Source organism: Leucopleurus acutus, assembly GCF_964270905.1.
Source record: "Leucopleurus acutus genome assembly, chromosome: 20".
Taxonomy (NCBI): domain Eukaryota; kingdom Metazoa; phylum Chordata; class Mammalia; order Artiodactyla; family Delphinidae; genus Leucopleurus; species Leucopleurus acutus.
This window is the reverse complement of record NC_139162.1, coordinates 28,089,644-28,114,039: the sequence shown is the minus strand read 5'-3', so window position 1 is coordinate 28,114,039 and position 24,396 is coordinate 28,089,644. Positions and strand designations below refer to the sequence as shown.

Sequence of the window (24,396 nt, the reverse complement as noted above, 5' to 3'; positions counted from 1 at the left end):
TCTCACCTTTGTCTTTGTATTAACTTTCTACTTCAGGTTGGTTTTAATTTCCTTCTCCATTCCTCTCATGCCCTGAATGCATTTGACAACAGGAAAGAAGCTCTTTATCAGTGATTCTAAAGTGTGGTGCACAGATCAGCAGCATCAATATCACCTGGGAGTTTGTTAGAAATGCAAATTCTCAGGCCCCACCCCAAAACTACGGAATCCAAATCTCTGGAGGTGGGGCCCAGAATGTGTGTTTGAACAAGCCCTCCAGCATGAGGTCCACTGGGTTAAGTTATTACAGAAGTTTAGTTAGTATAAGTAAACCCTTTTCTAGCCATCTCTGCCAACTTTTATACTTAGTCCACCTGTGGACCAACCCTGAACTTTCAGCCTGCAAAGCAGTGTATTTATCTTCTAAGTGTTTGAGTCCATAAAGAATTTGTAACCACTCATGAAGGACACAATGGTCAATAAAATATGTTAAAAAGTTACATATATTAAAAACCTATGACTTATAATTGGTCATTGATTATTTTTTTTTACCATGGAGGTATTGACTCTGATACCGAGGCTGTAGCTTAAAATACACTGCCTAAAAAGCAGTCAGAGCCCAGTGGGGAATGAAGAAGAGAGGGGGACGGAGGAAAGGGAAGTGGAGGGATTAATAATCCCATTTTAGTTAATCATCACTTTCCTCTCTGATCACTGTGAGCGGATGTGCTATTGCTTCTGCAAATGTTAATAATTCATGGATGGACTGTGCCAAAAGAAGGCCTTAAATCTGGTCTCTCAGCAGATTAAATACACCGTCTGCCATCATTAGGAGCCAGGAGAGATGAAAGATGGACTTATTGTTTTTATTCATTAACCTGATTTTCTCTGCCTTTCTCCTCAGCTCCTCTCATCCTCATTTTGTTTACCTTTTCATTTGCTTCTCTCTGTAACTCCCTCCTGCATTGAGTGAGCGCTAAAGATCTTGGGTCTTACTGTTAATGACATTAGATTTTACTTTTCCTTACCTGCTAGTAACAACAGATGCCATGAGAGAAAGCAGAGAGGCAGAATAAGTATTTCCTTGGAAATGTCTAAATCAGTCTGAATATTTTAAAAATGTATTAAAATGTGCAGCCTGTGTGTCTTAGAAATCATTTGAAATGGCTTCTCTTTGCTTTGAAGAGTAATCCTGTTAAATAGGCAGTTGAAGATATACATAGTGTTCTTCATATAGGTGTAGCATTTTCCCATTTTACAGATGAGGAAACTGAGGCATGGTGTGAATAACTTGGGTAGGGTTACCTAGAACCCAGTTCTTTTGACTCCCAACTTCAGCATGCTTTCCACTAGGTTTAATAACCTCTTGCCTTTAGAAATCATACGTAGGTGGCTTTACATGGTTTTTCACCCATAAGGCTTAAATAGAACTTAATTAGATTAAGTGTGACTAATATATAGGTAGCTTCACAGGAACACTTCAGGTTAAATTCTAAATGTGAGTTTGCCCAGAAGCACCACAGTTGGAGAAGGCTGACAGCAAGCTGCAGTTCTGTAGACATTTCTCGAGCATCTGCATAATAACCTTCAACAACTCATAGGTTAATCAATAAATATATTTGAGCACTTAACCCTGTGCATGATGCTTTGTTAAGCACTGTAAGTGGATATAATATAGTCCCCATCTTTATTAGATCTTCAGTGTTTTAGGTCTACCGAAGGGGATTCAGCTACTTGAAATGTCCCAGTACCGACTTAAGGATGTGAGATGGCAAAATAGTAGAACTGGAAATGTTTTAATCACCTCAGTAGTTTGCTGGAGGATTTAGTATGTAAGAAGCATGTTAGTAAAACTGGACCATTGTTTTTTAAATGATTTTCACCTGTGTCACTGCTGGAAGGATGGTGGAGAGAATGGTGTGGGAAGAGCAGATTTTAAAATCAGCCTAGTTTTCAAAAAACTGTCTTAGAATTGCAGATCGTCATGTTCCTGTTGTAGAGATGCGGAGGGTACAGTACTGAGATGGAAACCTGAGCCGAGGTTCTTACAGGGAAGCATAAGCTCCTGGGGCCTAGACCAGGCCATCTGTCCAACTTGCCTTGGTTGTCTGTCCTGACCTGAAAGTGGTGGGTGATGAAAGGCAGGGCCTTCTCTCACCTCTCCCACCCCATCATGTAGGACCAACATCCCATGGGACCTCAGTCACCATGTTTTCTGTTGCAAATTCATTTTGTTGTTATTTTGCATATAATTTTTAACTCTTTTTTTTCTTATAAAATTTTTCTTAGAAAAATTTCAGGAACTTATATTTTATATGTCAGTGAATTTGAAATTCTGACCAGATAATGAAATATATACAGGTTTTCCCTTGTTTAAATTACATTGAGGATTGAGTAATTTTAGTAATCCTTTTCTATTGAGGAGTCTTTTTTTTTTTAATCAATTTCTGGCCTCATCAGTGTTTTCTAGTTAATAACAGAAATGGTAAATAATATGCAGCAAAAAAATTGCATGAAAATTGGGGTTTTAGTGTCTTTTCTCTAAAATAATAGTAATAATATGACAGACCTTGCTTTAGGAAGCAAATCCAAACTCTGAATATCTGCATTTATTAAAGAAATCGTGGGGCGATATTTAGCTTTAGTATTCCTTCAAATAACAGCTTCCCTACTGAATTTAAAATAGAAGTTGTTTAAAAGAGTTCTATTTACAATCAACCTGGTAAGAAATACATCTGTTGTGTAAAGTACATTGGTAACAAAACTAGCAAGCCAGAAGCTGTTCTTTTCTATCCACCATCATCCTCCATGTAAGAACTTCAGATTCCATGAAATAGAGTCCATCAAGCACACACCCGGCCGGGTTTTGTTGGTACAGTGTCCTATAGTGCTGTGCAGAGAACTCAGGCCCTGAACCCAGGACCTGGAGCTGTGAGAATCTGAGTTTCTCTGTGCCTTATTTTCTTAATCTATGCCACAAGGGAAATGAGTCACCCCTGAAATTTTATGGCTACAATGAAAATGAGTCTGTATTTACTGTATTATTTCATTTATTATTATTGAGGTAGAAGTTCTTCATATAGTCTACACGTTCTTGCCAAAATCTCTTGTTCCCTTTATCTAAATACTAAGGCTTGATTAGATGCTGTGAGTGTGTGTGTGTGAGAGAGAGAGAGAGAGAGAGACTCAGACCCAGACCCAGACCCAGACCCAGACCCAGACCCAGACTGACAGAGAGCTCTCATTCTGAATTTCTGAAACTTGGGATTGCAGTAAATTGCCCTGGAGGAATATTTGAGGAGAGCTGCTTCCTCCTCCCATTTTAGCCCATTCCCATTAGTAACTGCACTTACTTAGGAACTACTTCCCAAAAACATGTTTAAAGTGGAAATCTTACTTCTGAAATTACCTTCACCTACCTGCCTTAAAGTTTCTGGCCCACTTCTAAACTGTGTTCCCACCCCTTTTGGCTTATAGGCTTACAAAGCAGAACCCTGCGCTGGGCAGCAGGAACTCATCAGCTTCTCAGGCAGAGAGCTTTCTTTTTCCCTGTTGTTTCTTGACCCCTGAGCAGACAAGTTTGCATGTGAGCAACAGAGAGTGGACCTTAATTTGTTTTACTGCTAAAAAAGATGTGCAGACATCCTCTGACTCTTTAGTGACTGCGTAAATCTAGTGGTCCTCACTTAATACTCAAGGCGAAATGTCATTGATAAAATTAGCAGGTTGCTTTTTCATTCTCAGCTGATTTGTCAAGACAAATCAGCTGTGAATGCCACACCACTGACTTTGGCTAGGACCATCTCATTTTCCCGGAACCTCCTTGGCTCTAGATGCAACTGAGAAGGAAGCCGACTTTGGGAATTGAATACTGTTGGTAATATTGCTTAGTCACAAAGAAGAATTTGGTGCCTCTGCACATTGGCCAAGAACCACCTCAGCATTTGTCTTAGTACCTAAGGTTGCAGTCATCTCAAGGAGCTGAAGAGATTTGAAAGAACAAACAATAAGCGAAAGTAATATTTAGCTCCCCTTTAAGTAGATGCTTCCATCTCCCTGGGTGGGGCCTAGTGAACACTAATGAAAATCAATGAAGTGGTTTTGTTGCATGCGCATTAAGGACAGCACTATGGTAGGCACTGATGACAATTAGAATAAACATAAATTCTGGATACTGCCCCCTAGAAGCTCATTGTTTTCTACCTGGAGAGCCCAGACTAACATTCCTATATAATAGGGTCAAACTGTCCAAAACAGTGTAAAGTGACTGGCAAAACTGAATGGGAATGACATGAGATTCTACATGCCATACGGAGTTCAGAGGAGAGGAAGGGGGTAATGACGAATGACTTCAAGGGTGATTGGGGAAGATCCCCTGGAATAGTCAGGATCCCAATAGGCCTTGAAAGATTAAATGGGCTTAGCTTGCAGGAAGTGAAAGAAGATATGAGAGTAATAACCTGAACAAGGTCAGGGAGATGAGAATAGAAGTTATGTGCTAAGAAATAAAGTCTGTCAGTGAGGGGGGGATCAAATGTGAAAGGAGTGACTGCCAAGCAGTGAGTGTAGGCAGTACATGCTGTTAAAAGTTTTGGAGTAGGTAAATGTCAACACGGAAGGAGGGAGGGTGTGGAAACACTTATGGAAGTTATTAGCATGGCCAGTGGAAGGATACCTGCTGCGGTGTTGTTCAGAGGCAATTGCAGTAATCCAGGCACAGTGATGATGGCCAGGACCAGGTTGGTGGCCGAGAAAACGGAGAGGAAAAGATGTGTGAGAGACATTTGGAATAAAACATCTGCCGCACTTGGTGCCTGATGGGCTTAAGAAGGATGTTCAGAAATAACTCAAGGTTTGTGGCAAGAGAAGGATTGGTGCTGTTGGTCGAAGCTGAGGAATTAGGAAGGTTAACTAGATTGAGAGTTGAGATTTTGTTTTAGTTTCTGATGTTCTGGCAAGACATCACCATGGAAATGCCCCTCAAACACTTAAAAGTAGGATAAGAAACACTGCTCAGAAAATAGCTCCAGACAGAATTTTCCAGAGCCACTGGTCTAGAGGTAAGAGTTGTGGCAGTGCAAATGACTGTACAGGACAGGAAACATATAGCATGGGGCAAGGGACCAAGGTCTCAGCAAGGAGAGAGGAGCCAGGAGGAGGTTGGTGATGGAGGCTGGGAAGGGAACTGGGAGCCAGCTGTGCCTCAGAAGACTAGCAAGTAGGGGACAGTGACTGCCCGACCTCATGTGGCCTCTCATTTTTAACTCTTAAAAGCACTTAACCACCAGTGATATTACTTGATCTTCCCAGCAGCCCAGTGAGCCTGGCAGAAGGCAGAACACAGGTAACCAGCGTTCTGTAAAAGCTTGATTTCTGGGTAGAGCCCTGCATATTGTTAATGTACTTTAGAGCTTTACAGTTGTGCACTTGAACTTCACCTAGTGATTTTTTATTTATTTTATTTTATTTAGTTAGTTTTGGCCGCACTGCGCAGTATGCGGGATCTTAAGTTTCCTGACCAGGGATTGACCCTGTGCTCCCTGCAGTGGAAGCATGGATTCTTAACCATTGGACTGCCAGGGAAGTCCCCACCTAGTGATTATTACAAGAACCATAGAATTTCAGTGGCTTCCTTTTTCTACTCTATAATCTTATTTGTTAATGGTAACAGGTTTGTTTGTTTTTTTAAAGGAGTACTAATGCCACCCCTTAAAAAATGTCTCCTCATCCTTGGTGTGTTTCAAGCATGGGCCTTAGGAAATTGGAACTGTTTTCCCCCCTCCTTTTTTTTTTTTTACCTTCTCAGATCTTTCAAACCAGTTAACTACATGAGGGAGGAAGTCTGAGAGTCTTTGGAACCTGGATATCTTAAATTGGAGGAAGTGTTCCTACTATTTTTGGAATATTTTTTCTTTCTTTCTTGGTCCTATACCTGTACTTTGCTAAGAAGTTCTTTAATGGACTAACTGGGAGAATCTGTAGAGAGATGGAAATAAAAACAACAAACTTGAAACTTCTATTAAAGATTCTCATTACAGTGAATTCTAAGGAACTATCTAAAGGCATACTTTGTTGGAATTTTATATGGAATACTGTTTAAAAATTCAAGCCCTCACCTGAAATTTGGAGATCTTTCAAATACACAAAGACCTAATACACTTTGGTCATTGTGATAGTAAGATCCATCTGTCTTTACACTTGGGTGTCTACGTTTTTTACATAGAGTGTGTGTGTATCTGATGTACAAATTAGCTGCCGTTGTAGTTCAGAATGGTGCAGTGTACAGAGGATTTTGAAAAGATTGTATCGATCCCCTTTGGTAGAAAGAATCAGACATCATCTTTGCATTTGTATAAGCAGGCACATTTATGTCCCTTATATTAATAAGTGCTGAGTCCACTACTTGTCCTTTTCTCTTTGTTTTAGTTTTTGGTGATTAGGGCTATATAAAGGCAAAACACAGAATTAAACAATGGACTACCAAATAGGCATTTAGGAATGGATTAACTCATCTAGTAATAAATCAATTGGAAAAGTACCTCCTTTGTAAGGTGGCTTCTGTCCAGCGTTTTAATGATCTCCACATACTTATTCGGGCTTGGAGTCTGAGGCAGGTTAGTTAACACTTCTCAGTAGTCTCTGCTCCGAGGTCCTTTGCAATCAGAATATTCTCCAGTTCATCTGGTCTCCTTGGGATATTCATAGATTAGGGAAGACTGAGGCTGAGCTTGTTTATGGTTTATTCTAGCATAAAGATCTATCCTCTGAATGTATTTCTTTGGCCATAGTGGCATGGAAAAATGTGGTTCCATGACATGGGTTTTTTAAGTAATTGAAGGGGGTTTTCTCAGTCCCCTGTAGTGAACTTCAGATGTCTCCCTCAGGAATAGGTTTTAATAGTCAGTGAAGTGGTTTGACTGTAACCAGACTGAGGTCTTTGAGTTCTTTTTTTTCTTGCCCCTTCCATCCCCAGGCAGAGACTCCTATTGCTGCATATCCGCTGTGTTCCAATGTTGTATTTATTTGATCAGAAACAAAAGAGTTTGCTTCTTGCACTGGTTCAGAGAGAGGTCCCCCAGGATTGTCTTTTGTTCAGTAATTGGAGCATAAGCTAAGCCTGGTTAATTTCAAAGCTACCCCCAACACGATCCCCTCTCCCTCCTTGTGCGGTTTTGAGTGCTAGTGCTATCTTGTATTGGGTCTGGAACAAAAAAGCTTGAGTTGTTGAATGTTAGCTACAACTACTGTGACATCTGCTGTGGCACCAAATAGCACTGTTGGTGCAGTTAATTTTAAGTTAGGAGAAGAAACAAAACTAGAAAGCTCTTCAGCCTTACAGCTCTTGTTAACACATGCACCTCCAAATTATGCATTTGGTGCTATCACAATGAATTAAACAAAGGAAATCATGGGTTGATTTTTATGTTTGTAACATAAGTTCTTTCATTGTTATTCACTGTTCAGACACCAGTGTGTTCTTATGTTCATTCTTTTTCCCTTTAGTTTTATTTTTTCAGGGCAGAAACGTCTGAAACATCTCAACTATGAACATTTAATTGGCAAAAGTTCTGATATAAGAAATACAAGTTGATTATATTAGTTATTTATCTTTTAAAGCAGCAAGGCCTGTAACCTGGTTCTGCTTCTTTGCATAGCAGAATGATTATTATAGATGAATAAGAACCTTAAGTAGCCAAATTCTAGATACTAAGTAGCCAAGTTAATATTTGTATAAAAATGTGTTGTGAAATTGGCAAATCATGTGTCCTTCAGGTTCCGCAGTATAGGTATTGGTTTTGCAGCCAACACATTGCATCGTAGGGTTTGTGGGTTTTGTTTTTGAAGATGGAAGGGTCTTTTTCTCGATTTTTCTTTTGCAATCTGCACCATAATGACCGTCCACTACCTTACTGGCCTGACTTTAATCATCTGGTGCCTGGTTCTCAGTGCAGTTTCATCTCTGCTTTTGCACAAGCTTTCCTGTAATTGCACAGTTGTTTGCTGCATTGAATTTCTTTTAGTGACAATAAAAAACACATGTTAGTATTTTGATGTAGTCTTTAATTTTCAGGTTATACATTAAAACACGGAGGGAAAAAAATCCTTTCTGAGGAACATTTTAAAAAACCATTACGGTAGTATGGGAATATTCATTATTTACACATCATATATTTTTCCCTAAATGTTATACAGAGAAGTGACAGTTGAGCTGAGCATATGTTAATAAAAGGTCTGCATTTTCCTGTGTCACTGACAGTTTCATTGGCTGTATATTCCTGAAATGCAAATAACCTCGGTTCTGTTCAAAGCTGTAATTAATCTGAATAGTTATTTAAACAGTATCGAAATATTTTAACTACTGAGAGGCCAAACATATAAGATGGTGAATTTACTGTTCTGTTTGAAGGACAGTGCACTTGATGAGGGTACAGTGATCTGAGATGCTTGTGGATGTTGGATCTACAAATTCTGTAGGCTAAAATGGCAGAATCTGCCTGCTGCTGTATAAAATCTTTTAACCACCATTTATTTTAGCATCATGGCATGTGCAAATTCCTGCTGCTCAGTTAAGGGACCAGCTTCACAACTGGTGTTAAAATCTGTGGCCACAGCACTGCATCACAATGCAGCAAATGCATTTTCCACATTAACCAAACATGACAGCTGAAGCGATTATTAACCATGCAAGATGTCGGAAGTCATCAAAAATTCACATCAGAGTAATTGCAGTGGCTTGGGTCAAAAAAAAAAAGTATCATAGCATTCCTTGCCTACATGTTGTCTCTCCCCCTCTTAAATCTTAACTTGGTACAGTCCGTTAACAATAAAATACCCTTCTGTAACCTATAAACTGTTACTCCCATCAGTTTGTGCTTTCAAACTGATGGCTGACTTCTCTGAATTTGTGTGGAGCAGCACAAATAATGATGCTGCACCCAGGGGCTGTGTGCACCCTTTTTAAGGGGACCCTGCAATCTCATTGTCTAATTAGACTCTTTAGTGCTTCAGTCATATCAGCATTTGCAGGGTGTTCTCTTTTCCTTTTTCTTCTTTCTCTCTCTTCTTTCTCTCTTTCCTCTCTCTCCTCTCCCCTCCTCCCCCCTTTCAATTCTGGCTGTTCGAAGTGGGAAAAACTTGAGCTCTGGTTCCAACAGAGCTCATCCCACACAGAAGGTATGGAAGAGCTGCGTGACCAACAGCGTCGACCGGTCTGTAACTCCTTAAATTTGAGAGCTGCAGGTAGGATTGCCTATGTTTCGTAAAGAAATTAAGATTATTGCGCCCTAGTAAATACATTGATAGCATGTAGTTGCAGTACCTCTGAAAGACAAAGTCTCGGTTTGCCTAAAATTTTGAGATGAATTCAGAAGCATTTAACTCATTCAGTAGAAAAAGTACTTGATTCTTCTGATAATTATTCAGATTTGTGCCCTGTCATTCTACATTTTTCTTTAAAAAAAAAATCTGTTGGGTGGGGCAGAGAAGCATTTGCTTAAAGATTTAAATAGTTGGTTATTTAGGATTTTTGCAGGGTTCATCTTTAAGTAGTAAGTAGTGTGGTCTTTCTTTAGGATTTTTTTGAAAAGATGCATACGAAGTGCAGAATTCTTACAAGAGGTAAAATATTAAAATAGAATTTTCCTTTGCTAAAATTAGAATCTTCTTTGGGATTGTAGGTGAGTGTGTGTGTGTGCGTAGATGCTTTACCAAGGAATTCAGTCATTTATATTTTGTTATAGGGAAAAATTACTATCTGATATATCTGGAATTATTTCACAAGAAATGCTTTAGCACAAGGCTTTAAAATGTGGATTCTTAAGTATTATCAAATGTAGGTGATTTGAATTAAGATAGTTACTTTTCCTATCCTAAATTCATCCTCAAAAGAGTATGATATGAATGCTTTAAGTATACTTCCAGTTTTTGGTGCAGAGAATGTGATTTGTGTAAGTGAAATGAAAAACTTCCCAAGTCACGTAAGCATTATCTGGAGGGTGGTAAAATTATAAATGTTGCCTATACCACTTTTAATACCTTGATTAATATCAGAGATAAAATACTTTTAATTCAGCATTAAAAAGCAGCTTGATAGTTGTCTTCCCTTAAAAACAAGCCCCCCCCCCCAAAAAAAAGACAATGATGTATATAGCTTTTTACCCCAAGGAATGTATTTGTATCATGGGACCTGTAGGGTCTGGACTTCTTTCCAAAGCGTGTACTTGGAAACTGCTCACCTAGTTGAGAGATTTAGCTCCCTTCAGAGGTGTGGGACTTTCTGTACTCTTAACAATAGGAAGACTTGAGGAGCTGTCAAGTGGGGAATAGAAGAGAGCTGCTCAGGGAAGGGAGAGGAACTGAGAATTTCACTTGTCTCGGCGTTGGAGGTCTGGATTTACCCATGACTAAGATTCCTTTAAAACTCTGACCCAGTGCAGCATTACAGAGAATTGATTTCTGGGATGAGACAATGAGCTGTGGTTTGCATTTTGTAAAGATGGAGGAAACCTCTAACACTGACCCTGTATGGGAGATGACTCAGTTATCCGTGCCTTGGTACAGTCGCAAATTATTTTCCTTTGTCTGAAGTGGGAGGATGCCAGTGCCTTCATCAGAGCTCCTTAATTTAATGTATGGAAAATGTCTCAGCCACCATTTTTAACAATTAGCTGTATCATGGTTGAGGTGAGCTGGGTTCTGAAGGCAGCTGCAGGGCCATTTCATTTACATTAGATTCTGTGGCACGAGAGCTTTGTTACTGTAAAACTCAGAAAATGAAATTGCACACTGCATAAAAGAGTTCTGTAGGAGGGTGGAGAGCATTCCCAGAAAGAAAATGGAATCCTTTTGTCTACAGTAAGTATTTCTCATACTCATAAAGTGGTGGGAGGTTGAAAATTTGTCTTTGGTTGAATGGGCAAAATAGACTTTAAAATGAACGCTGCAAATATTAAAGGTATAATACGAGATTGTTAGATGTATTTTTTTAATGTATGTGTTAGAAAGCAGGTGTGATATATATTGGTGTGTGTGTATATATATATGTATATATACTTGAAATATAGGTTTTGTGAGTGGTTTTAATACATGCTTTTAATTAAATATTCATTGGTAATTTAAGTTAATGAGAGGTATGAATTTATCAGTAGTCAAAGATGAAAATGACACTTGAGAGAAAAAAGAAATCTAAATATGGTATATTTAAGAGAGTCCAGGCTTCTTTTCACTGTCTTTTATAGTTTATTTTCCATTTATGAAGAAAATTGCTGGATTTTATTGTTTTTGTTTTTTTTAAGAAAATGCTTCCATGTTAATGATCTATAATAGCTGATTAAAATATATAAGAAAAATGTTTTAACAAAAGAAGATTTTATCTTAAAAGATCAGTAGATTGAGAGCTTTCACTCTCATTAATGGGGATAATTTTTAGTGCCTTCTGTTTAATTAATAGTTGTGACTTCAAAGCTACTTGTGGAAAACTCTTGTTTGTGATTGTAAGCTTAGAAAATCTTGATTCTTAAAATTAATTGGATTTGACTCAGCTTATTCCTTTGTTCCTTTATGCTGTTACTAAGAGGAAACAAGTGGATTTTAACTTTGATTTGTGTGTTTATCTTTTTAAAGGCACTTAACCCTGAGGAATTTATAGTAAGTGTATTTTACAGTAAACTGTACCATGAAGAATTTGCTCAAAATGCTCTAGTAGCTGTTTCAGGAGTTGAATCTTCACAGAACTAGATACCTTTTAACTTGATATCAAATTGATAAAGCCAGCTGTTCTTCCAAGTCTTGTTGCACTAGCTGTTGTTCATCCTGCTCACTGAATGCTGTTTTCTCTAATTAGGAGATGTCTTTGAAACTAGGGGAGAGGAGGATTTTCACATCAGTCTTTTCATTGAAATAAGAAGGCTCAGTTTTCCTAAGCCCTGTTTAGAATCCCACAAAGATTCCGTAAATCTTGCATTAATCTTATGCTTGTAGCATAAGAGCCTAGATCTCCATATAATTTTGTTAATCCTGAGAAGGACATTTAATATATTAATTGTTTACTATATAATGGAATGCAAAGGGATTCTTTTCCTTTGGTTTTTTACAAGGCTTGCACTTTGAAATAAGACTTTTAGGGCAGCAAATTAGAACTCCATTTTAACTGCATCTTTGCTTGCATAAATGTTTGGTTGGATGACATAAAGGGTATCACAGAGGCTTCCTTTGAAATTTTTAAAGTAAAACTTGGTTGAAGATTCTGGTCTTATTTTCTTTCTCTGGCTTTCTGTAAGCTGTGTACCAGGTACTCTGAGGACATAGCAGAGACCCAGTTGCTTCCCATTTTCTTTGCCCCCATCATGGTCTACTCAAGTTTGGCTACTCGGAAGAGGCTCTCCTTTCTGGTATTTGTAGGGGATTCCTAAACCTCTTCAATCTGAAATTTTAGCCTGGCTGGTAGTAAAGAGTCAGAGGTTGGTTCTTTTTGCTGCAAAAAATATATTCATACCAAACCTTTGAATGCTCTGGCAGTGCCAAAATGTAGATAAGCAAGCCTGTTGGCCAGCCCGCTAGGAGACGTTCGTGGCACTAAGATGGCAGTGAGGAAGGAGTAAAATGGCGTCACCAGGAACACTGTGATAAGAGGTGGACCGCACGGGTCATTTTCCTTCAATCAAATTTGAAGATACCTCTAGCAGCACTGCCTGCCAATTTACAATTACTTTTTATTCTGTTAGAAGATAGAAATTTTGAGGTTTTCCTGAACTAAAGACTTAATTAGCACTTATATCTAGATAGCTTCTGATTGTTGCTTTCAAGAACTTGGTGAAAAATATGGATAAAATAAAATTTTAAATAGCTATTTTCTATTAATACTTCTGAATTTCCTTGCTTTGTGCTGTCTTTTTTTAATTGTGAAAATGTACTCCTTTCAATATAGGATGAATTTTCAGAAAACAGGACAGTATGCTTCTGCTTTATGGCAAGATGAAACTAGCATTCCTATAAAAATACTTTGTCTTTGATTCTGATTTTTGTTCTAGCTCTCTGTGGGCTTTGGTTATTTTAAATATTAAATATATGTTGGCTGCCTTCAAAAACAAAGTTTATTGTATTTCTTGTGTGGTTTTAAGGTATGGATTATTTCAGAAGTGAACTATATAGTCATGACAATGCTAATTTCTTACCCGTTCCCACTTCTCATGGAGTTGGAATTTCTGGAGATGGCCTTAGAGTTTATGTAGTGCAGTCAACTCATCTTACAGTCAAGTAAAGCAAGGTTTACTGTCATTAAACAGCTTTCTCAAGGTCATACATCTGGAAAGCAGTCAATTTTGCCTAAATCTAGGCCATCAGACTCGTAATCTGTGCTGTGCCTCTGCTTGCATTTGACTCTTTCTCTTTGTGGGCTTACTGGTTGGTGATGGATCTAATGGATTGAGCTTACAGCAAAGTCTGTCTTTGCTTTAGCAACCTACTCACAGAGATAGATGTTCCTTCGCAGTCTTACCGGAAATGGCTTATTGAGCTGTGCTTGGAGTCCTCCTGGTCCTTTGTTGTAGATGATATGCATTTATAACCAAACAATTAAAACAAGATATATCCTGCAAGTCAAGCTTTTTAGGTTCACTGTGTTGCTCCACATGAAGGGCGAAGTGCTTGTCTTCCGGGATGGGCACAGGCATTCTGACATGTCCTCCCAGCAGATCACTCCTTTATCTCTCGGTCCCACAGTGCAGGGTTGCCCCTTCTCCTCCGAGTGTGCATGAGCTGGGTGAAAGGTTTTAGCTCCCTGTAAGTTTGGGGCAATTTGTGTTTGAAAAGTGGTCTTGCCCTCTCCTTTCCTGTTGCTTGTATTTGCCATTTTAGCTAAGCAGTGTTTTATGTTTTCTGTACCCGTGGTGACAGTGGTAGTGCATCCTGCAGTATTCCCTCAGCTCTGACAAGGCAAAGTCAAAACGCTTCCAAACTTAATTAAGAGAGTGTGAAATCCCAAGTACTGTTAGCAAAGGGGTACCATGACAGATTCCATTTAAGGCAACGGGAAGTTATAAAAGAGAAAGTCTGTTGTTTTAGTGGTCTCCAGACAAATGAATTTTTGAAAAACAATTTCTGAATAAGAAGAAACTGCAGCAAAACCAAAGCTCCGTTTTCTGTGACAGCCATGATGATCAGTGCTCCAATCCCATCAGCATAAGCAGTGCTGCATAGCGGGAGGAGCTGTGATTTTCGACTGCAGTGTAAATGACTGACACCGTGTACCAGCAGGGAATTAATATGACACGTGGTTCCCAAACATTGTCTTGACTAACCGCGTTCCTTATGCTTGCTAAGTAGAACTCAGGCTTAATCTGAGTGCTGTGGAAACCAGCCTGGCAAAAACCACTCAGCTCCCACCTGAGTGCCTCAGAGACACACACTCTGCTGTCTTTCTTTCTCATGGCCCCCAAATCTTGCTTTTGTCTCCTGTTTCCAAAGGGAAAAGACACTAGATCTGACAAAGCAGGCAACCTATATATTTTTTTAAATAACATGGGGTTCTTTTAATAAGTTCTTTTAGAGTGGTTTTTGGGGGCAGTGGGAGGGGGCTTTGGCCATGATAAGGGCCGTGATTGATGCATTCCCATTTTATATTGCAGTGTGGTTTTAGTACTCAAAGTTCTTTGAATGTGGACTAATTCATCTCCAAGATGGAAATCAGTTCCCCAAAGACATACTAAAACATTTTATCATCCCTTAATGTATCCTCCTTATCTTTCCATCACCTAAGAGTGGCTATGGGTTTAATATTTTTTAGATCTGTTCATACCTTTGGGTAAGGACAGGGTTCTTCAGCTGATTTTTGAAGCCACACATACTTTGGCACACTGTTTATTCCATTTGCAAAGCTAGATTGAAAAGTTTTCTCTTCAGAATCCTCCCTGTTCTTGTGTCCCCAAAGGGTGGCTCTAGCAAGTATGCTAGTTTGGGGCAGGGTGGGCAGGGGTACGGGTTTGGGGGGCAGGGAGAGGAGATAAAATGCTCAGAGTTGCTGTCCTTGCTTTCTCCTGTGGGGCCACCTCAGCATTCTGAGAGCAGTTAGCTGGCTGCTCTCCCTCCCTCTCTCGGTTTCTAGTTTTCTTGCTCCTCTGCCCCCCCTTCCCAGGAGTGGAGAGAGAGGATGGCCAGCAGAGGTCCAGCGACTGCAGCATGGCACATCCTGCTGCATCACTAGGGTGCAGGCTCTGGCTAGTTTTCTGGAAGTGGTGAGGTATCAGTGCTGAGCAAGTCACATCCTCCCCAGACCTCTTGTGACCAGCAGGGAAAAGTTGCTTACACAACCCTGAAAGGTTATTGAAGGGCTCTGCTGGATTTGAGAGGAGGGGGCATTTCTGCTGAAAAGCATTTTCCCTCCCTAGTTGACTAAATGGCCATCATTTTTTATTTTACTCATTTATATTATGCCCTTACTACTTGCTCCCCCTCTCCATAGAGTCTCCCAATAACTGAGCTGGACAGATGCTTTCCTTTCTTTGATGGCCAGAGATAGATAGCAGGGATGCCCTGGGCCCTCTAAAAGAGACAGAACTGGCTTTGCAGTACAAGAGACTTAAATGGCCCTCACAGGATTGCAGACCTTAACCTTGGCCTTATTCTCCAAGTGCAGCAACCAGATGTGCTAAGCAGCCCCAGTTTGATGCCTTGGTGTAGGAGTAGGAAGAGGCATCTAGTAGTTATATGCCTACATTGTGTTGGCAGGGGAGGTGTGCTGCACATCCTTGCACCCCTCACCAGTGCCCTACAGAAATGACATGTCCCCATTCTCAAAGCTGACCTTCTCCTTCTGGGTCATAGTGAGTCCTACTTCTTATATTCTTTCTTTACCCAGTGATGAAAATCTTGGAAGTTTGGGTGTTTGTTATATGATAGTTATTTCCTCCTCCCCCTCCCTCCCCCTCCTCCTCCTTCCCTTCCCCTTTCTTTCCTCCCCCACCTCCCCTTCTCTTCCTCCCCTTCCTCCTCTTTCCCCTCCTCCATCTTCCCTCCTCCCCCATCTCCCCCTCTCCCTCTCCTAAGATGGGAAGGCTAATTCTTGAAGCTGTAGGCCTGAGGTCCTTGCTCCTTTTCCTCTCCCAACTCCCCTTCCTCTTCTCTCTCCCTCTCCACTCCCCCCCCTTCCTTTTGTTCTTTTGTGGGATGGAGAGGATAATAGGTAGGGATCCACAAAGGCTATTAGACGAACTTACATGAGTGGCTCTCTCGAAGGCTTGTGGCTTTTCCAGAAGGCACAGGGGAGATGGAATTGTGTCACAGTTGTGTTGGCATGGCTGCAAGAGATCAGGCAAGCCAGTACACTTTAGTCAGAATGCTGCCGGTAAGGTCCTAGGTGGGCCCAGGAGGAAGCACTGCTCAGAGCTCTGTATTCTTGGGTTTAGAATCTCTTTGCACACGTTGAGTTCTCTTCAGCCTGTGAGAATTTGTAGACCATCTTGTAAACCAGTTTGGATTATATGGGAGCAAGTGATTTGCTTTGCCTTAATGGGCCCAAATCCATCATGTAATTGTGTGACCCTTTGTTTAGGCCAGTAGCAGAAACCATGTATGAAATGGGACCCTGCAGCCTAACAGTGACAGATGGCCTGGTGTTCACACAGCACCAAGGTCTGCCACCTGTGACTCCAGAGCTGCCTGTAGGCCAGTGGGTCTGCTGAACTGGCAAATGATGGGACAAACTCCACAGCCACTCTTGCAAGGTCTGCTGCCACCTGCTGAATGAGGGTGGCTAGGCTTTTGCATAAATGCACAGTGAGAAATCATACAACAGCATTAAAAATGTATTACAATTGACAATGTCAGATCTACCAGCTTAGCACTGCTTTCTGCAGGGGTATTTTTTGAAGAGATATATATATATATGTGTATATGTATATATATATATATATATATATATATAAATTAAATTTTAAAGAGATATATATTTTTTAATTTAATGCAGTCTGAAAAAATATTTTATTTAATGCAATCTGTGAACAATTTAAAATATTAAAATTTTGGTAGAAAACAAGCAGTAGAACTTATTCTGAATATTTGAGTTGGAGAATAAAGCTTGGATTTGCTATTTAGTCTGTATTTCTTACAAAGGGAGATTCAGTCTCTCTTGGGCCTTTTAAGCTGACGTTTTATATACTCTTATTTTAATGCATTAAATATTGATCTAATAAAATAACCAGGCATGCTATAAAACCATTTGAATGTTCCCCAAATTTTGAAAATGCCCCAAATTTTAAATTTCTCTGTTCATCTTTTGGGCTTTCAGTAAAGAATATCTCTTTGCACCTGAAAAATTCCTTGAGGGTTCTCTGTAGGCACCACAAAGGGAGCTAATGAAAAGCATGTCCACACCATCTGATAAGCCCAGCAGCTCAAGTGCTGGCAGGATTTCTGTTGTGCTCATCTGAAAACAGTATCTTGCTTTGTCCTTCCTCACTTTCTCCTTTAGTAGTAGTTTTACCTTTGTAAAAATTTTACCCAAGAGAAGACTTCAGAAGAGGTCATTCGTTCAGAAATTGGGAAGAAGGTTTGGGAGAGGTTAAGGGAGTGGTATTTTATTCAGAATGAGCTCGAGCAAAATAATGGCTACAGCTCATATTCCTGTCTTGACAGAAAGCGGACACGTCTCCATTTCACTATCTAAAGTTCTAAGGAATACTTGTAATGCTTATTGGAATTCTTGTTTCATCTTGGAACAGACCCTCTTGATTATTCTGTTTTTTAAGTTTATTTTTTGCCCTGCTTATTTTTCTTTCCTTTTTCATTGCCCTCCTAGCTCCTGCTTGTGTCTTGGCAATGTTTTTTCAAACCACAGTGACCATTAACTACGGTCACTGCTTGCTTGTGTTAATATTATTTGGATTTGGAATGTTGGTTATTGACTGCCTATAAATTTGTATATATTTTATGTATTAAATGAGAGAAGAGACAAGATTTTTTATAGCACTCACCATGTGTTTTTGTCTCATGTCAGATACCTTATGATAGAAAGTCAGGCCTGCTATGGCTGCCTCACTTTAAATTTTGACAGGGTGGATTGCCAGTTGGTCTGTTGAAGGGGAAGAGACCTAGAACGGTCTTTTGTGTTTTGAGGGCCATGTAAAATATGGCTTTTGTTTTGTGGGGACAACTTAGACTAATTATTTTATCTTTTTTGTTTTATTTTTTAATGGTTAGGAAGTCTGTATGCTTCAATTCAAACTGTTTACGTAACTGTTCAATAAATCACTTATTTGTTGTTGGTGGAAAGCAAAGAACTGTGAAAGAATCAATGCAGGCTCTTTTTGCCATCATACTTTCCTAGCTAAAGTGGATACTAAAATTTTTCTCACAGAGACCCTTCTTTCTTACAGCTTTCACTTTTGGAAGGCAAATAAGTGAAGAGAATTTGGCCATTTGACAAAAACAAACATCCTTTGCCCACTCACTTTTTCTACAGTCATTTATATTCTGAAACCCAGAGTCTTCATGGTGATTAAAATAAGGCAGTTTTTCATACTTGTCTTTCTAAACCCGAGCCATTTAAAAGCCAGTTTGGCTGCCAGGTCCCTGAGATGTGACTACAGTTTTGATAGGAGACTTGGCTTACCTTGCAGTTACATTCTGGGTTATTCTCAGACTGCATACATTGCAAGGCAGCCCACTTCCTCTGTTAAAGATGGAACATGTGGCTGGAGATATTGCTTGTGCAGGAGTACAGTGTTTATTGTTCCACAGCAATAAATAATAATAATATTTTGGAACACTATAGAGTTGGCAGGCTAGAACAGTGATTTCTCCAGCTTTTTTGTCTGTGATCCATAGTAAGAAATACATTTAACACCATGACCCACTTCATACATACAAATAAGTATATATAATTGAAAGAAAGTTTCACAAAACAGTATTTACCCATACCACATATCTGTATTACATTTTATTTCATTTAAAAAATGCTGGTTGATTTCATAACCCAATTATGGGTTCTGGCACACATTTTGAAAAACACCATTCTAAAGGAATGCCCCAAACTTGTTTCATTCCTCACCTATGTGAAGTAGGGGAGGAAAGGAATAAATATGCAAGCGTAAAATAGCTGTCTGGCTCATCTTGACTTGCACGGTAGAGTGGAAAAAGGTAGAAAAGGGGTCAGAAAATTTGTATTCTAAGTCTGAACTTGGCTACTTACGAACCAGGTGGTCTTAATATGAAACCACAGTGTTTTAGGGTTGATAGAAGCTCTGGAAACCATCTCACACAGACCTTTAAGAACATACTTTAAAGGATCATCCAGTTAAGTACTATTGAGAGACAGTTTAGCATTGGGTTAAAAGCAAGCCAATGAACCAAATGTGTGTAATACACTTAGCACAAAGTAATCACCATATCCATATAAGTGTTAGCTCTTACTAGTACTGATATAAGAATTAGTATTCTCTGAGCCTTCAACTTCATCATAAACTAATAACTAAAGGGGAACTAATAACTGATGAAGAAAACAAATTTAAGGATATTTTGCTCCCCTCCTGGACTCCCATCCTTTTAGAGATAAAAGGAAATTTATGTTTATTTTCTAAATTTAGAAGTTTACTATTCCCTAAGTATTTCAGAAACAGTTGGTCTTTTGAGAGTTAGAGCTGAATTCTGCCTCTGCCTCTTCCTGGTCAGAAACTCTTGTCATGTTAGTTGAATGCTGAAATCTGTTTCTTACCTGTAAAGTGGGATTGGCGGGGGAGGGAGGAGAATGGAGTGATCATGTCTACTCTTTCATATTGTTAAAAGATTAGCAATAATGTCTTTGAATTGCTTGGAGCAATGTCTGGCCCTTAATTGCTTCTCGAATGGGAGCTATTATATGTTACAGAGAGCTTGAAACCAAAACCCATTCAAGGAGTCAGTTAGAAGAGGGTCTGTTTCCAGGACTCTGGCAGAGAGGAGCGGTATACAGATGGTAAGTCAGGGGTAGTTATCTTACTTAGCAGGCCTGCAGATGTTTATGGAATGTTCTTTATTGAGTGGGCCAGCAGTAGAAGGGCTGGGTGGGAGCACTTGTTGGCAAAAAGAGGAGATATTAATGATGAGTGTCTCTGAGGGTCAGTTAGATGACTGGCATCTCCAAGTAGGAAGTGAGCTGTTGGGCCTTTGCTTTGACCAAGAGTCTTCAGTGTGGCAGGGAGCCCCACCCAATGAGTGAGGGCACCTACTAGTAGACTGTTCACACCCCAGCTCACCGCTGTAGAAAACCCATTTTCTGATAAAGTATAAAAATATATCTCTGAGATGAGGGGCCTGAGAGGTGCCTCACAGGAGGAGCTGGAAGGAAAGGAAACACACACATGGAAAAGGGAAGTAGAAGAGATCCATGGGAAACTTGGGCTGAGGCAGGTATTTTCTTGCCCAACTTATTAGTTCTTTAATTTGTTGTTCTTCCTTAAGGTATATATTCTTTACAAGAAACTAACTGCCACTAGATGGCACACGGATCCCAGCACTATTCTGACTGTATATTATTTAAGATTCTTTTCAAAAGATAGGTCACTAATACGTTGTTTTTAAAAACAAAATATGATAGGAGGGGACTATTTTACATAGGTTACATAAGCAATAAATGATGAAAGAAGGAACAAAGGATGAAAAATTAAAATTCAAAATCTATATATTTTGTGGGCTTGGTTTGTGCTATAGAGAAAGCCCAGTTGTAGAGGTGCATAGTGGCTCATGATCTTTGTTCATATGTAGGTGATGTCTGTAATTTGATTCTCATGCACAAATGCTTCATTTAATTTATTAAGTGAGATTTTTGGAAGGTAGGTTTATAAAGAAGAGAGTAATCTGCCCCCCAAAGCAGTGCCTTTTTTCCTTCTTTTTCTTTCTTAACCACTACTTGAAATTTCATTTCTTAGAAATTTTGAAATTGTGTTTCTTACAGAATATTATGTTGCTTTTAAACAAATGTGTCTGATTATTGCTTTGCATTTGTGTTTGAATTGTGTTTATGTGTATATGGGTTATACGCAGACACGGATGCAGTTAAAAGAATGGGATGGGCTGGTCACTGGCACGAGCAGAGAAGCCCAGAGAGGGGGTGGGGCACTTGGCACACTCCTTGCCACCCCAGCCAAAAAGAAAAAAATGAGACCAGGCCTTGTCAGGCAGTGGTTATTACCACCACTCTGGCCATCAGCAGCAGCCATGAAAGGGTGCAACAAAGCACAATCTATGCCCTTTGTTCAGGAACAGCAGTCGAAGATAAAAGTTCTAGAGCTTTGTTTATAAACTGTGACACTGTAAACTGCCTTTAGCTTTAGCCACTGAAGACCCGCTCAGAAAAAGGGAAATCATAATAAAGATTTGTTGACTTGATGTAATCATTTGCTGAGAAGAGTATGAACGAGGTCCATTAAAATCCTTCCCATGATTTTGTGTCTGGCTCCCTTGCAATGGCCAGAAACAGGCACGTGGTGAGAAGCTGCCCCCTTCTGATTGGATTACGTGGGGTCCTAGCTTTATGTGCTCTGGTTTATTGAGGCCATTATTTTAGAAGCAAGTGGCCGATGCTTCCCTCCACCCCCGCGTCCCCACCACCAAATATCAGTAGAGGTGTTTGGAGCAGCCTCTGAGTCGTGTCCTCAGAGCTGCCTGAGAGCTGCCTCAGGGACTGCCCTGGAGGAGCCGATGAGGGAACTGTTCCCCGAGCTGCTGGCCATTGTCTCTGTCCATTCCAGTGCACTGCCCAGGTTGGGATGTAACAACAGATGTGGAGAATCCTGTGAAGATTAGTAATATTTTATTTAAATATATGTCCCCACTCTTATCCAGCCCCCTACCCCTGTTTTGTTTTGTTTTGTTTTGTTTTAAGAATCACAGACTTATATCTGCGACTGTTTGAACAAAATACACTAAAATTTACAATTGTTGAAATATAAATAAGTGATCCATAAATTAATCAATTAACCATGAAAGTAAGCTTTCAAGAAAACTGTCAGATGTTTTAAAATTTAGCATGTCACTTTAAAAACTTTAGCTTAGGGGCTTCCCTGGTGGCGCAGTGGTTGAGAGTCCGCCTTCCGATGCAGGGGACACGGGTTCGTGCCCCGGTCCAGGAGGATCCCACATGCCGCGGAGCAGCTGGGCCCGTGAGCCATGGCGGCTGAGCCTGCGTGTCCGGAGCCTGTGCTCCACAACGGGAGAGGCCACAACAGTGAGAGGCCTGCGTACCGCAAAAAAAAACCAAAGAAAACAAACAAAAAAAACACTTTAGCTTAATTCTACTTTGTATTATATTCCCCCAAAGAGTTCCTAAAAGAAAAAGAGCAAAAACATGATTCTGAAAAAACAGATGATTTGGGACATGTATAAATACACCCATAGTGTGCTTGACACGCAGGTACCTTGCATTCCATAGTGTAGGTGGATCTAATGTATAGGGTGACTCAGAATCTTTTGTATTACAACCAAGAGTTTGATCTCTACTTATTAGTTAATGGATCATCTTCCTTTCCTACTTGGCCCCCACATCCCAGGCTGTGGGGAGAAAGCTTCACCCCTGTGTGAATGGCAAGGCATCAGCATGGAAGCCCACTCTGTCTGCATCTGTCCCTTGTCCTCCTCCCCAGGATCTCAGGTTGAGCAATGAGGACAATGAATAGCAACTAGGAAGTCACCCTGGGCATCTTTCTTTAATGTCGCCAACAGATCTAGATCTAATCAATACTAATGCTAGAGCTACATGTATTGAGCCTTGGGCCAAGCACTTGATTACATTGTCTCATTTAATATTCATTTTACATATGAATAAACTAAGGTTTAGAGAATCTGGGTGACTTGTCTAAAATCGTCACCCATGCAAGTAGTAAATGGGGGACCATGATGTAAAACTAGGTCTGTTGTGTTATCATGAAGTTGCATTTTGCAGACATTTAACCCTGTGTGTATTAAACCAGCCTTGTGGGCCAGTTCCTCTTCACCCCACCTGTATTAAATAAGCAGCAGGTGTCATCAGGCCTGAAATAGAGAGTGCACATAGCACAACCCCAGAAGAAAAGCATAAATAAATGATTTTTCGGGTATCCCAGCCATTGACAAACAAGTGAAAAACACCCAAACAAAGGGATGGCTGATGCCTTCCTCAGTGTTAGTAAGAAATTGAAGAATTAACTGAAAACAACAGAGAAATATAGACTGAGGAACAGTTACAGGCACTGTGACTGGCTGCATAGCCAAAGGTGTATCTATAACATGGGCCATATTCAACTTGAGAGAGTTTTGTGAGGGTGAAGGTAGGCAGGGTAGCAGTTATCCTTATGGGTGTTTTCTTCTTTTTCCTAGTGTGTTTTTGATTATTTGAAGGTTAATTTTGTTAATTTTAACCTAAATTGTATCATTTCTCTCCTCCTCCCTAGGGCTTCCTAAAGAATGAAAAGGACAATGCCCTGCTGTCTGCCATCGAAGAGTCCCGGAAGAGGGTAAGAAATGAACCCAAATGTATATGTATACTGTTGTGAGAGCAGCAGTGTATACTGGGGCGTGGAGGTTCTAGAAACTGTATTCTGTGTTCCAGGCCCAGCTCTCTTGATAGTTCACCAGAAGGAGTTCTACAGGAACCATTTTTGAGGAAAATACCATGCTCGTAACTCTACGTGTATTTAGTGACTGCATCTGAAACACTGGGCTGGTCAGTTAATTATTAAGTTAATCATAAAATGGAAGGGCCAGACAATTCTTTGGTTTCATTGTGACAGTATAAATGGTATTTTGGTTTCTACTGAATCAGCAGTTCAGAAAAGCAATTATGATATTGATAATTTTCCTCAATTTCTTTTCCTTTTATCACACAATTTGACTTTCTACACCACCTTTTAAATTAACAATTTCTCCAAGCTCTTTGAAACAAACAAACAAAAAACATCTTGATATTTGAGAGGATAGTAAATAAGTCAGCCAGAACAGCCATTATATGTGCAGCAATATTTCACAGCAAGCATTCCCTCAAGATAGTCAAAGATCATTTACTTTACTAACATGAGTTATCTCCATTTGTTTGACAAGGACTAAAAGATCAAAACCTTTAGAATACATTCCATTATGGAGTAAGATTTTCAGGCCCCGGGGGTCTTTTGGGGAGGGAGGGAGGAGGAAGGTTAGTGGTCATGTGGAGTTGGTTCTAAAAATGCAGCTTTTCCCAGGAAGGAGGCTAGAGGGTTCACATTAGTCTGGAAGCAGTAGCTGTCTCTGCAAGGGAGTAGGGGTGAAGGGAATCTCTGTTTTGCTGTTTACTTATGTAAGCCTTAGATCAAGTGAAATGTATTTGTGTATTATTTAAGTGGTTCAAAAAATAAGAAAGTAAAAAAAAAAAAAAAATGCTGCTTCTCAGTGTGCTTTATTAAAATATTCCATACAGGTGGAAGTGTCTAAGTAGGGCTG

The 24,396-nt window shown here is 39.8% G+C and overlaps 1 protein-coding gene across 1 annotated transcript in view; it reads left to right on the top strand.

Annotated features, from left to right (window-relative positions):
* Positions 1–24,396, top strand: part of NUP93 (nucleoporin 93) — a 102,544-nt gene that overhangs the window by 40,093 nt on the left and 38,055 nt on the right. Inside the window, exon 4 of the mRNA XM_082861848.1 lies at positions 23,376–23,438. Coding sequence (XP_082717974.1) covers positions 23,376–23,438 — 63 coding nt within the window. The remainder of the gene's footprint in view (positions 1–23,375; positions 23,439–24,396) is intronic.